This window comes from Lathyrus oleraceus, unplaced genomic scaffold, assembly GCF_024323335.1.
Source record: "Lathyrus oleraceus cultivar Zhongwan6 unplaced genomic scaffold, CAAS_Psat_ZW6_1.0 chrUn0001, whole genome shotgun sequence".
NCBI lineage: Eukaryota > Viridiplantae > Streptophyta > Magnoliopsida > Fabales > Fabaceae > Lathyrus > Lathyrus oleraceus.
This window is the reverse complement of record NW_026112392.1, coordinates 157,079-171,884: the sequence shown is the minus strand read 5'-3', so window position 1 is coordinate 171,884 and position 14,806 is coordinate 157,079. Positions and strand designations below refer to the sequence as shown.

At 34.1% G+C, this 14,806-nt stretch overlaps 2 protein-coding genes across 3 annotated transcripts; both read left to right on the top strand.

Moving 5' to 3' along the window:
* The first annotated feature begins 413 nt into the window (after positions 1-413).
* On the top strand, positions 414-8,342 carry LOC127110550 (protein SCAR2). Of its 2 annotated transcripts, none has more exons than XM_051046126.1 (10): positions 414-814; positions 2,057-2,220; positions 2,382-2,505; positions 2,623-2,752; positions 3,100-3,158; positions 3,254-4,164; positions 4,264-7,247; positions 7,335-7,421; positions 7,517-7,621; positions 7,709-8,342. In XM_051046126.1, the coding sequence occupies exons 1-10, from the start codon at positions 660-662 to the stop codon at positions 7,760-7,762; spliced, it is 4,773 nt and encodes a 1,590-aa protein (XP_050902083.1). In that variant the 5' UTR covers positions 414-659; the 3' UTR covers positions 7,763-8,342. The 2 variants fall into 2 exon arrangements, with proteins under 2 accessions (XP_050902083.1, XP_050902082.1); XM_051046125.1 differs by having other exon boundaries at positions 3,097-3,158.
* Positions 8,343-11,092: 2,750 nt separating this feature from the next.
* On the top strand, positions 11,093-14,472 carry LOC127110539 (solute carrier family 40 member 2). Its single transcript, XM_051046116.1, has 7 exons — positions 11,093-11,375; positions 11,600-11,750; positions 12,369-12,565; positions 12,656-13,307; positions 13,470-13,607; positions 13,746-13,856; positions 13,960-14,472. Exons 1-7 carry the CDS (start codon positions 11,257-11,259, stop codon positions 14,092-14,094), a joined length of 1,503 nt encoding a protein of 500 aa, XP_050902073.1. The 5' UTR covers positions 11,093-11,256; the 3' UTR covers positions 14,095-14,472.
* Positions 14,473-14,806: the final 334 nt, after the last annotated feature.

Genomic DNA, 14,806 nt, shown 5'->3' with positions numbered 1-14,806 from the left:
TTCATTTAAATTTTTTAATTTTTTTTATATAAATACATTCTAAAAATTATTTTATAAAAACAAAAATAAATTTAATAACGTTTAAAAAAAAGTTAAAGTTTATTCATTCACCTATAGATACAGATGAATAACTTTTTTATGTTTCTTTCATTTTTCAATCTATTAAAGAAACAATTGCATCGTCCATCATATTGAATAAAAAACTAATATCGCCACGCACTATTCAAATTACAAGATTTAATTACCTATTAACAAAATCTAGGAGATAAATTTCCCACTGCTATAATTTAAGAGGCAAAAGAAAAGTAGTTTTTATTTTTTAATTTTCAATATTTTCTTCAAAAAATAAACAGTATCTACCGATATTACCCTTACTTGAATCCGTGTCCCGCATCCGTCACTCTCTTCACGTCTGTCAGAATGTGACTCTCGCACACACAGCGACCACCGTATATTCATTCATTTCATTTCTAAAAAGTAAAATAATAATTAATTAAAACAATAACTCTCTCTCTCTCTGTACATTTATACATTTTCTTTCTCTCTCTTCCATGGTGGAACACGGAGGAGCCAAACTCGCCGGAAGAACGAAGAAGATCGAAGTACTATCACAAAATCTAGCATCTGTGAATAGCTGAATTCGTTCCAGAAGAAGAAAAATGCCGCTCTCGAAGTACCTTATACGGAACGAGTACAGCTTGGCGGATCCCGAGCTGTACCGCGCCGCTGACAAAGATGATCCCGAAGCTCTTCTCGAAGCCGTCGCCATGGCTGGTCTCGTTGGACTATTGCGCCAGCTCGGCGACCTCGCTGAGTTAGTTTCATTTCTAATTTGTTCTTTGATTTTATCGATTCTGAATTAGTACAGAATTTTGAAAGGAAGAATGATTTTTACTTGAGTAAGTTTAATTAGGCGAGATTTTGTGATTATTGGAGTTAATTTTATTCTGTTGCTGGATTTAGTAACTGTTCGGTTGAATTGTGAATTAGTGGAATATATAGATGCTAAATTTGGTTGATGATTGTTAATTTTGTTATGATTTGATTATGGATTTTGATTTTTTTTCTTTTTATTGAATTGTTGGACTTTGTATGTGTAGAGTTTTGATGGGATAAAACCAGTTGAATGAAGAAAATGAGTGGTTGTAGTGTGCAGATTGGGTTGGTTTGGACGTGGTTGACTGATCATTGACTTGAATTTAAATGATGAAACATCATAGTTTCTGATAGGTTTAGGTCATGCTTTCATCAAATTTGAAAAGTAGGCTGTTGGAAAAGTGTTTTTGTTTGAGTTTTTAGGAATCAGATAAGGAGATAATGCAATTCAGTGGACCATTATATGATTGGATAATATTACATAATTACATTACATTGGTTAATGTGATTTTTGTAATGGGGTTTGTTTGAGGCTATAAAGGCTTAAGCTTAGGATCTTTTATGGACAGCTTCTTTAATAATCATCTGAGCAAACCCTTTGTGGCTTAATCTAGTGAATTCAGTTTAAGTAATTCTGAGCGGAAAATGTATGTATCTTGCCGGAGTTGTGATAGTTTCTTACTAAGAAGTTAGTTCTAATTGTCAGAGTTCCACCAAAGTTGTTTCCTTACATTTTTAGCGGTGACAATTTTAACCTGACCTTGAGTTTTGCCTTTTTAAATTAGATTTTTTTTTACCGTCATCAGGTGCTGTTAAGTACTGTTAGGAACCAAGAAGATTCAGTATTTGAAGGCTTGCTTACTCTAGGAGACTTAGGGACCAATTAGGATGCATTATAGAGTGATAACTGGATACTTGGTATTTGGGTTAGTGAGGGGATGGTTAGAGTAGTTACGGCTTACGAGGCCCATTATATAGATATGATCGTATAGGTGGAAAAGGCATTCTTTGAATTTAGTAATAACTGTTTTACATTTGGAGAAAAAAATTCTCTCTTGGAGGAGATTAATAACAGTTTCTTCTCTGAATCTCTTCTATCCTACTTTTCTTTCTCTTAACCTTTTTTTTTATTTTAGAGGGTTTATCAAATTCCATGCATTTATCTTCTCTTTTTGGTTAGGTTTGCTGCTGAGATCTTCCATGATTTACATGAAGAAGTAATGGCTACCGCTGCAAGAGGCCACAGTCTTACAGCTCGTGTTAAACAGCTTGAGGCTGAAGTTCCTTCACTTGAAAAGGCCTTTTTCTCTCAAACTCACCATTCATCATTTTTTACTAATGGAGGTTAGATTTCTCATGCTTAGTTACACTGTATGTTATTGGTGCTTGCCGTCATGATTTGAATACTGTTTATCTTTAAAATGATGGTATTTTGGTTTAAGCTGTAACCTTTAGATGTAATGGTGACTTTTCTAACTTAAATAATCTTTCTTATTGCAATGAAGGGATTGATTGGCATCCCAATCTTCAGTCTGAACAAAACCTTGTTGCCGGTGGAAACCTACCTCGATTGATAATGGATTCCTATGAAGAATGCCGCGGTCCCCCAAGACTGTTCCTTCTGGATAAGTATGGTGGTCTTATTTATCAGATATATATGATTTCAACATAAATGAAACATTATTATTCTGTGATAGATGTTTGAAAAATTTTCTTTTTGGCTTTTGGCTTTTGGCTTATTTAAAGGTTTGATGTGGCTGGGGCTGGGGCATGTCTGAAGCGTTATACTGATCCATCATTCTTTAAAATGGAGTCAGCTTCATCTGTAAGAGCCACAGTACAAGTCCACAGGGAAAGAAGAATTCGTAAAGTGAAGGTACAAATTTTCTTATTCTACCATTTATTGAAAAGTCTCTTATGGGAGAATGGTTGCAAACGTGTGATCCTAATGAGCTTTATGCTGTGTGATGTTGGCTGGGATCTTGCTGTAAGTTTGTAAATTATAATTGAAAATTTGAAATCAAATGATGTGAATTATGAAGTCCATATAAATGGCGGTGCCTTTGATACATACATATATGACCATATGTGCTATAAGCAGATAAGTGTTTGGTGCTGTTTTTTCTTCTTAATTATTCTAGGGTTGCAATAAAGAACTCTATGCAATGGAAAATTGTATACTTTTGCAAACTCGATTATATAATTATGTTTCATTTCCAGCAGAAGAAAGGAGCACGTCTAAGGGACGTTGAAGCTCCTAATGCTGTACCAACACATTCAAAGTAAGTCCAATCATTTTGTTGTGGTACATTGGTATTCAACTGGTTAGGTCTTTAAGTTGTTGACTGGTGTCTCAAATTTATTTCCATCTTTGCAGATTACATCAGCTGCTTCTTGAGGAACGTATTGAGAATGGTTATAGTAATCCAGCTCGCCTAGTGAAGCTGAAGAAAAGACAATTGAATGGACCTGCTGTTGAAGCAAAATCTGGAAAAAGTTACATGGAGAAATTTCTAGAAACTCCCTCGCCTGATCCGAAAATGATTTATGAAACTTCAATCTTTCCGCTGCCCGTGAAACCGGCACCAGATGATTCTAGCGAAGCAGGGATTAAAAGTCTTGAAATCAGTAGCATTAAAAAGTCGATTGGAGATGAAAACTCTTGTTCACCCCCTTATGAGCAGGAGTTTGAACTTAACCAATTTCCAGAAGAGGTTGGTGAGGCAAATGGAGATCTTGTGATGGTGAAAGAACAAATCTCAGTGGGTGTAAGGGATGAAATGTCTTTTAATGATGTCAAGGTGTCTGATGAAAGAGAATTGGCAATCAATGAACAAAAGAAAATAGAAGGCAGCTTAGTTAGGTACAATTCTGATGATGTGACCAGTGAGGTTGACAACTACATGGATGCTTTAACTACCATGGAGTCAGAATTGGAAACAGACGATGAGTATAAACCTAAGAAAAGCTTCTTGAATCTTAAAAAGGCAACAAATACCAATAATAAAGAACGTCAACTACAAGCTCGATTTTCAGATTCCCAATCATTTGGAGGCTCTTCAACATCTGATGACATTAGCTCATTCAAACAAGAGACAGCTGAGGAAGATATTGAAGTGAAAACTCGGTTATCAGATTCTCACTCAACTGGAACCTCCTCAACATCAGACAATAATAGCTCATTCAGAGGAGATGGAGACGAGCATGTGGAACTGCAAGCTCACTTTTCAGATTCTCAATCTACTGGAAACTCCTTTACGTCAGATGTAAATAGTTCTTCCATGAAAGGTAAATCTTATTTCCTTCACTCTAATTCATTGAGCACTGTGGTTGAAAATGTAAAATCAGAACCTATTTTATTCTCAACTACTAAATATCATGAAGCAGAGATTGAAGGCATGCCATCCAACCAGCTTCCCGAAATTGTTGAGTTTCAAAATGCAGATAATAGAAAGCCTGTCATGCGTGATGATGCCCATGTTCATGAAGAAGGGGTTTCTGACTCTCGGCAAACAAATTCTGAGCCGATGACTTCAGAAAAGATGTTGTGTTCTTATCTTGAGCCTACCAAACCAGTGATGCTACCTGCAGTGACTCAGTCAGATGATAGCGTTTCTGACAATATTGAGCTTAATACAAGATTAGGCAATGGTGCAGACAGATCAGATCTTGTTGAACCTGTTGCTTCCAAACCTTCTTCTCCCTCCCTTATAGAAGATGATACGTGCCCCGTGTACTCTTCTGACAAAATTTCATCAGACAACTTGGTTGATGATTCCCTTTGTAATGATTCACAAGAAGGTTCCCTTTGTCCATCCATCAAAGAATTAGACTTGAATTCAGGTCTTAATGTGGTGCTTGACCGCCTAGACTCAAAAGATGAGGATTGTATTGATATTGCATGCCAACTTAATCCAACTGTTGTGAAGGTTCCTCCAGTGAGTTTCCTTAATGGCGAGCTATCTTCTGGTATATCTCACAATAATCCACAGGATGGACTGGGCTCAACAGAAGTTGAAGTTCCGTTTTCTGATCTTCAATCAAATGATGTAAACATACCTAAAATGGTGCATGGCAATGAAATAAATGGATTCAGCAGCAGTGTTGATCCTGTTGAAGGTGATGGTCAAATAGAAAATCCATCTTATAATCATGTGATGGTAAATAGTGCGATCACTGAAATTGTTGAGTCAAAAGCTCAACCCGTTCCTTCTGTTGATAATGCTCAAAATGATGTGGGTATCATTACTTGTCCAGCTTCAAGTATGATTTGTTCTCCATCAAGAAGCCTTTCGAATTCGCAAGAACTAGTCCACGCTTCTTCAGACTCTTATCCGATGGAATCCAATGAAGTGGGATTGACTCAAATTTCCATGGACTCAAATACAGAGACGAGCAAGAGTCAATTGGCACCATTGTCAGATACAACGTCTAATATCATGTTTTCTCCAATGAGTAATCTCATAAAAATAGAAGAATCTGTTTCTGCTTTTTCAGATCCAAATGAGAAAGAGACAGAAGACCATGAGGCAGTTGCTAGAGAATCTTTGACAGCACTAGAAGGACAGATGGTAGCGGGTCATCCAGAACTTGTTTCTTCAGATGTACAAATGAACCTTAACAAATTGGTGCATTGTGATCCTCAAGATTTGGAAAATAATATTGAAAAGTCACCTCCTAGGAAGAAAATCATACAGAGTGTTTTCCAGGATGATGCGAAAATGGTGCCTGGATTTTCTGGGTTTGACACCCAGCAGTCAGAATCTACTAGTTATGGCCAGAATGACAGAAATGGTTTTTCATCTATACCTGATAACAAGTTGGAGTCTGAAACTTATTTAGAGCCACACTTACAATCTCAACTTGATGAACAGAATGGAGAGTTCTCGCTCAAATATGAGGAAAACTTTTCCTTTGAGAAATCTCAATCTCAGCAGATGCATATAAATCAATTGAAACAAGAAGACACTCATGCTACATCTGAATCTGTCTCAGAAGCCCCTGCAGATGAATCACCATCATTTTATTCTTCACCACAGTCATCTGGCATGGAAATTAACCCTACACAATATGTCACAGATCCATTGAAGCCTCTTCTCCCTGATCTCTTTCCTAAGGAAACTGAAAACAAACTTGATGAGATGCCACCTATGCCTCCTCTACCTCCCATGCAATGGAGAATGGGCAAAGTTCCACATGCTTCCCTAGATTCACACAGAGAGGAGTTAGAAGTTCATCCGGCTTCAGTTCAACCAATGCAGCCAGTTATGCCAGATACAAAGTCTCAATTTGGTTTTACAGATTCTGATGGAGATACCCTATTTCATCAGAATCCATTTTTGCCAATCATGGCTTTGGAAAGTGATAAGCCCCAACATTCTTCTGCCGTAGGTGTTTCAGGTCATCCAGTTGCTTTACCTTTTCAGTTTCCTATTGTGGTTAATGAAACAAATGGTCAGTATAATTACCTAGTGCTGGACAGGAACCAGATTCAGAACCCCTTATTAACGCTACCCATGGTACCTACGAGCATGCATCCACCACTTGGTTACTTTGTTGCTTCTGATGGAGAAATAGTACAGCCTTCAAACCCTTACGCACCAGTACTACCGGCTACTGCATCTGGATGTGATTCCACATCTCCCCAAGTGGAACCATTTCAACATCCAACTCAAGTAATGACAGAGACTAGTGCAGATGATAAAACACTTGAGCAGCCTATGCATAATGTAGTGTGTAGAGACGGGCCTCCAAACAGTCATGTTATTGCTTCTGATGGAGAATTGGTACATAATTCAAACCCATTCCTTCCAATACCACCCGTCGAATGTGCTAACTCAGGACATGATTCCATCTCTCCTATAGAAAACGTTGGTGAATCTCCTAGTCAATTAATGACTGAGACAAGTTCAGATGATACGACATTTCCGCAGCCTATGAGTAATGTTATATCTATGGACAGTCACATTGTCATTTCTGAAGAAGAAACGGTACCAAATTTTAACCCAGGCCCTCCTGTACTATCAGCTGAATCTGCTGTTTCTGAACACGGTTCCATCTCTCCGCAAGAAAAACTAACTCAACCTCCAAGTCATTTACTGAGGGAGACTAATTTGGAAGTAAAAACACCTAATCATTCTGTAAGTAATGTAGAAGGGGAACAGGGACGATTGGGTATTTCACTCATGTTGCCACCAAACATGGAAAGAAATCAGAGTTTCCAGCCCTTTGAGGGGGAAATGTCTTCCTTGGGTCCATCTGCTCAAACATCAGATTTTGAGAGTGAAAGAACAAATGTAAAACCAAGGCATAAGATTCCTCGTCCTCGAAATCCTCTAATTGATGCTGTTGCTGCTCATGACAAAAGCAAGGTGAGTCAGTTTCTACTTCTTTTATGACTCGAATCACTTTTTGAGGTCTTAACTGTTGAATAACACTTTGCCTTTGAACAACTGCAGCTTAGAAGGGCTACTGAACGGGTTATGCCTCAAATTGCACCAAAGGTAGATGAAAGAGATTCTTGGTTAGAACAGATAAGAACAAAGGTCCGAGCTTGCAACTTGTTTCTTTATACTGATTTTACCCTTTTTTTTTAATTTTCAAAGAAATCTTGTATTTAAAATTACTTTTTGGCTCTCAGTCCTTCAACTTGAAACCTGCTGTTGCTAAACGACCTAGCATTCAAGGTCCAAAAACAAATATGAAGCTTGCTGCCATCTTGGAGAAAGCTAATTCAATTCGCCAGGTTCTCCCTCTTAACCTGTTTACTTTATTGTTAACTATTGCCATATCCTTTTTCTTGAGGGTCAAGTAACCTTGATTGTTGAAATAGGCTTTGGCTGGAAGTGATGAAGATGATGATGCGGATAGTTGGAGTGATTCTTGAATTTACTCTGTCTGGAAAGTGTTCTCAGCTGGTGGATATTTTTGATGCCATCTTTGAACCAGGTCTAAAAAGTCATTCTCCCATGTAATGAATACGAAATAGCCATGAAGTCATTCTAGTTCTTACATGACTCCAAATATATCCTCCTCGATTCTGTTCACATATTTATGCATGAAACTTGGTCCTAGCATGCAAATTAGCATCAACGTGGATCCGTTTTCTGAGGTGAATTCACTTCACTTGAGACAGATAAGTCTCAGCATGCAAGCGCTGTACTAGTCCAGATCAATCAATCAACAAATACCCTCATGTATACCGTTCATATAAGCTTGTGTATAGTTAGTTGTATTTGTCATGAATATCCAATTTTGTAACTCTGTAGTATAGGGTTTTGTGATGATTTACCCACTTGTTGTAGTTCATCATGTCCAGTGTAGCAAAATCATTTTAGTGTGCAGTTTCTAGCATTACCTTTGTTCATTTATACACTCTCTTTTTATGAGTACTGTTGTCATGTATGAGCAACAATAGTGGAAACATGGCAGTGCTAAATAAAGGGGATAAAGATGTCGAATGCCTACCTCTATTGGTGAATGCATACTATATATGACAAGTAATTTTTTCATAACAAGTCCTTACTGATAATTTACTGTTGTATACAATGGTTTACTTGTTCATTTTCCTTCTCATTTATATCCCTTCTCATCTCTTTTATTTCTTGGGAAGCAGGACTCAATCATCCTTTCATACACAACTAGAGAGATAAATTAAGGGGATAGTTCATTAGACTCTGCCGAAATTTCAAAAATATTTTTAGATTTCAGATTTTAAAATCCGGATGTGTCTCAAATACACAACTCTGAAATGCATTAAAACTAATGTTAAAAAATAGTATGGATTTTGGGCACGCTCAATGTCTCTCATGATGTTTGTCTGAAGTTCAAACTCCAGATTCTTTCTTGATATCACAAATTAATTTTTAAATGCAAGATACAATAATGTTTAGGAGTTTTTTGAAATTTGAAATCTGGATTATATATTTTTATTTTAAAATCAAAAGCTAGATAAATATATAATTATTTGTTATTACATACACAAAATACATAAATGTTATATTGATTTTTGTTAACAGAAATTTAACATGACAATTTCATGAAATGGTTAATCACGTTTCAATATTTTTAGAATATTAACTCTTTGTTGTGTAATAGTGAAATGAAGTCTCAAACTTGAGTAAAGAAATCTCAAATTTGTTTATTTGAAAAAGGAAGTCTTATACTTATATGTGTAAGCAAAGAAGTCTTTTGTTTGAGTGCTTTAACAGTTGTAATTAGATTTGGTTATAGTAGAAGTTCCTTGGAAACACAAAAAGATTGAATTACTCTCAAATTGTGAGAGGAACTCAGATAAACTTTGTGTTGTTGTTTTTATTTTTCTGCTTCTATATTTACATATTTAACTAATGTCAACTCTGATCATCCAAGTTAAATTTTGGTTCAGAATCTTATAAGGTCCTTCAGAAGTCAAATGTAATTTCCGAGTCAGACTTTGAACATTGTGTTCAGACTATGGTAAGAAACCATCAAAAGTAGAAGCTACCAAAGCTTAAAAGAAAAAAAAATCATCACACCGTCAGATCATGAATGTCGACCTTTAACCTATCTTCCACCGCCAGATCAAATCTTATGACGATTAACACAATGTGACAGGTTAAATGAAAGTAATTTAACCACTCATCTTATATAAGCTCCATACAAACTAGTAGTATATATCATTTTTTACTTTCACATTAAATTGATTCTCAAATACTTCACTGACTTAAATGTCGAAGTGCTAATCTTATAATCCCAACATCACACTAGAAAATCTCGTTACCTTCATTATATAATGCGGAACATTACATCATGTTAATCGAAACAAAATAAAACTTTCTAAAATTTTAGTGCAAAGAGCAAGTTTACCATTCGTAATCAATTATTTATCTTCATATACTAAGTCCTTATCAAACTTCTAATATTTTTTTTAAATATCCAAACGTCTTATTAGTGATGAGATCATCATTTTTCTAAGATAATATTTTAATCCAGACATTGCCATCACTAACTAGTTCAATATAAAACTTCTCCAGTGTAATCTTGGCCAATAAAAATATGATAAAACAAATGAAGCTTTCTGCAAACATAATCTATTGTTCCATGAGTCAGTCGATGGCAAACTTCAACTTTATTATCTAAGATATATTAATTTTAAAACTTCGCCTTCATGTTAATGGTAAGCTCTTTTTTTTGGGTAAGAATATGATATGGTAAGCTGTTTATAGTTGTGGAAAGCTACACATTTTTTAATGACGTTTAGTGAATGAAAAATGATACTACTAGTAACATCCTTAAAATAAAAGTATGATTATTTAAATTAAGGATATGCAAAAAAAAAAAAATTTATAAAAAAAAACAAATAATTATTTCTAGTCATTTCAAATTATCTCAAAAATATTGTGAGAAAACAAAAGTGTCAACTTTATGAAACATGTTAGCAATTGGCATTATTCAATTGTTAAACGGTCCCTCCATATTTGGCTTAAGTGGCAACAAACACAACACATATAAGATTCCATCGATTAGTCAGAGAAACTTTTATTTAATAGTTTTGAGTAAACTATCATTTTCAAACCACCGAATACTTTAAATTTATTTAATTTTAATATTTTTTAAAATTTAATTGAAATACATGGATATTATAAAAAAATTTTACACCGTCAATTAATCATAGACGTTGGATATTAAAATAAATTTAACTTTTATTTTAAAAATCTATAAAATAATATAAATAGGTGATGATGATGAATCAATAATATAAAATATTGACAGTGTATAATAATTAATCCCTATTTTTTATGCATCATAATCATTCAATTGCATTATTTTAAAAAAAATTTAAATAAAAATTAATTTTTTTAAATAATACACTATTTTGAAGGAAGTTTGAATAAAAGTTAATTTTTTTAAATAAAGCCATAGTTTCATAAAAGTAAAAAAAAATCCATCTCCCAAGGGTTGGGTACTTTTTAAAACTTAAAATTGTAAAACGTTAAATATCTGCAAAATTTTGAAAATAAATATATAATTTAAAAAATTTGACCAAGATACAACCGAGTCCGTCTTAATAACTATAATAATAAAAATAATAATGCTCATTTAATTAATATTTTTTAATAATTTTAAAAAAGTGTTAAGTTTTTTATAAAAAGAAAAAGATAATAATAATTGACTTTGATGATATTAATAACTATTTTACAATTATTTAAACCATAATTTAAACTATACATCATTTAAGATTACTATGTCAAACTCTTTTGACATTAACACATGAATAACATAAATTGCATGTAGCATGTTGATAAACTTATAATCGTATATGATAACCGTTGTGAATTCTGATACTAAATAACAGTAAAAAATTAATGAAAAAAAGAGTCTTAAATTCTTGAATTGATCATGGATGAAAGAGAAGCTTTGAGAGAGAGTATTCTATCTCAAGAACCAGAATTTCACTCTTCTTCTTCTTTGATCTCTTACTTATACGTTGGCCACTTTTTAGCTAGATGGGGTTCCAGGTTCTTCTTTCACCACTTTTTATAGTATTATTCAATTTGATTCCTATTTTCCTTTTGATTTCACTGCCATAAAGTTTTAACCTTTTCCCCTTTTTCTGTTTTTTATAATCATTCTTTTTGTCCTGGAACAAATTATAAATTATCTAATTTGCTTGTTGTAACTATGACTCAATAAAATAATTGATTGAGATTTTTGTGATCACTGTTTGTTTGTTTGTTTGCAGAATGTGGGAATTCTCTGTTGGTTTATATATGATAAGTATTTGGCCAGACTCGTTGCTGTATGCAGCAATATATGGTGCTGTTGAATCTGCTTCCATTGCTTTGTTTGGTCCCATAATTGGAAAATGGGTTGATAAGTTAACTTATCACAAGGTGCGTGTGATTCCAAATATACTCGCAAGTTTTTAGAAGTTCAGTGTAGATTAGTTACAGATTAATCATGATAAAACAAATAGAGACTCTATTTAAGCAGAGTTTAGCAGTGACAACATTTTATAAGATCCTATTTAAATACGATTTAACTTAACTGGAACAAATTTCAGATCATGTGCGGTAGCCTGCCTTTCACACCCTGGTACTTAAGGTCACGTTGTGGTTGCATAGACATTCAAAGTTTTGATGTTGCGGCCGAAATTGCGGTTGAAGACCTCTTTTTAAGGTCTTGAACCAATTATCTTTCACTTGTGTACTTCAAAGGGATAGAAAGTTCTTCAAATAGAGTGAATGAATATCTGAAATCAATTATGTCTGATTGATACATCCATGAATCTAAAAACATACTTGAGATCTTTCATATTGTACTTTTCTTGTCAAAAGTATATGTATCAATATTTCACCCTTTATGTTAATCATAACATATGCTTAAGCTTCTTTTCTTTTACTCTACTTAAACAACGAGATATGGACAAAATTTGAAGATAGTTTAGTTTCAGTTTGCTTAAAATAATTCCTTGTTAGTTGTTGTTTATGAACTTCATTTTTTATTGGCAGGTTTTGAAATTATGGTTGGTGACGCAAAATCTATCGTTTATTATTGCTGGTGCCGCTGTAGTTTCCTTGCTTGTCTTCTCATCTTTGAAGTTAACAAATTTCCCAGTTTTCTTACTACTGGTGGTGATAATCAATATCTGTGGTGGCATTGGAGTACTTTCAACTCTTTCTGGTACTATCCTGATAGAAAGAGAATGGTAACATTCTTTAACTTTTTGAGAAAAGTGATTAATACCATGCTTTAAGGAAAATTATTGTATGAAAATTATGTTTATTTTTTGTTGCAGGTTGTTGGTTATTTCCGAAGGTCAACCGCCAGAGTTACTGACAAAGATGAATTCAGTTACGAGACGCATCGATCTAACCTGCAAGTTACTTGCACCTGTTATAACTGGTTTCATAATAAGCTTTGTATCACTAAAAGCATCTGCTATAACACTAGCACTTTGGAATAGTGTTTCTGTTTGGGTGGAGTATTGGCTTTTTACATCTGTGTATATTGGGATTCCGGCTTTGCGTCAAAGTAGCCAAAGGAGAACGGAAAGGCTCTTGCAAAGTGATCTAGAAAGGACTAATTCGAATTCTGAGGGAGATAGTTTGCTTATTGATACCAGTGATAGCTCGGAATTGGTAGATGGAAAAAGCAGGAAAAATTTTTCTGAGTGGATTTCGAAAATCTCTTATGTTGATGCTTGGAGAGTTTATTTACGGCAAGAAGTTGTCTTTCCTGGACTAGCTCTGGCTTTGCTGTTTTTCACTGTACTCAGCTTTGGAACTTTGATGACAGCCACTTTAGAATGGGAAGGTATACCTGCATATGTTATCGGAATAGCGCGAGGAATAAGCGCTGTAATTGGAATAGCTGCAACAGTTTTATATCCTGTTCTACAGCATCATATATCGGCTATTCGAACTGGACTTTGGTCTATCTGGTCTCAGGTACATACTCACAAAGTGACACGTTAAGCACACTTTTACAAAATGGTCTGCGACACTGATCCGTGCTGCAACATCGAAGTTTTTGATATTTAAAACTTTTCATTGTGAACAATTGTGCAAAATATAATGATATTTACATGGTTACATATTATTTGGATGCAGTGGACTTGTCTACTACCTTGTTTAGCTGCAATTTGGATCCAAACTGGGATGTTATCGTCGTATATTTTGATGGGAAGTGTCGCTATATCTCGGCTTGGATTGTGGATGTTTGACTTATCTGTACTTGAACAGATGCAGGCAAGAAATAACGGCTCGTATTTTTCCATATTGTTTCAAATTTGAAATCTATCTTTTGAATGTTTATGATGAATCAAAGTTCCTTTTCTTCTTAATCATCTTGGCCTGATTATTTTCATTTCAATTTTCTTGGAATAGAACCTTGTTCCTGAATCGGATCGTTTAATCGTTGGAGGGGTTCAGAATTCACTTCAGTCCTTTATGGACTTATTAGCCTATGTTATGGGAATCATAATATCTGATCCAAAGGTGTGTTTAAAAACTATCCAAATATATATATTTTCTCTATTCTTGGCTTACACATACAAAGAATCACAAATGTACTGATTCTGTTATCTATATGTGTGTCCAGGAGTTCTGGAAGTTGAGTTTATTATCATTTCTGGCTGTCACATTAGCTGCATTCCTCTACTGCATCCATGTGTTCCGCGTGCGGAAGCATATCTTTCACTTTGACAAACTTATCTGGTGTAATTCTTCTGCATGAGCACCGAAAGTTGCGCACAAGTATATCTTTCACTTTGTCAAACTACTCTGATGTAATTCTTCTACATGAGAATCGAAAGTTGTGGGGTGAACCAAGATAAATTGAGGCCTAAAGCAAGACGAGGTCTCGGAGGGAATAAATCACAAGAAAGGTCTTGTGTGCAAGTTTTGTTAGACATGGTAAAGTTGGAACCATAAAAATAGTAGGTTACATAAAAATAGTAGGCCTCTTGTCATCTCTATAGTCTTGAAATCTACTAAAATTGGTTCTCTGTTTATTGTAGTCCTAAAATTTACTACCTTCCTCTCCTATTAAATTAACAAAAATAAATTGTTGCTTTATGATTTTGTTGAAATATATTATTTCCCTTTATCATTATTCAATTTTTATGGTTGTTTATGTTGAAATATAATATATTAGTTTTTTTTATAATATTAATTTTTAATCTATTTTTTAAATATTATATTTCTTTTGAAATTAAGGAATTGATTAAGTTTACTTTTTAAAATATAGGTTTAAATGCACTTTTGATCCTCCTAGATCGAACATTTTAAATTATTGGTCTTCCTATTACAAAATCAGTCATTTTGGTCCCTTAATTTTGACGGCCTTTGATGATTAGAATAATTTTTTTATTTATAATGACATGACATTGTTGACTAAATTATCTATTTTTTTTATAAAATAAATTAATATTTTTAATCAAATAACT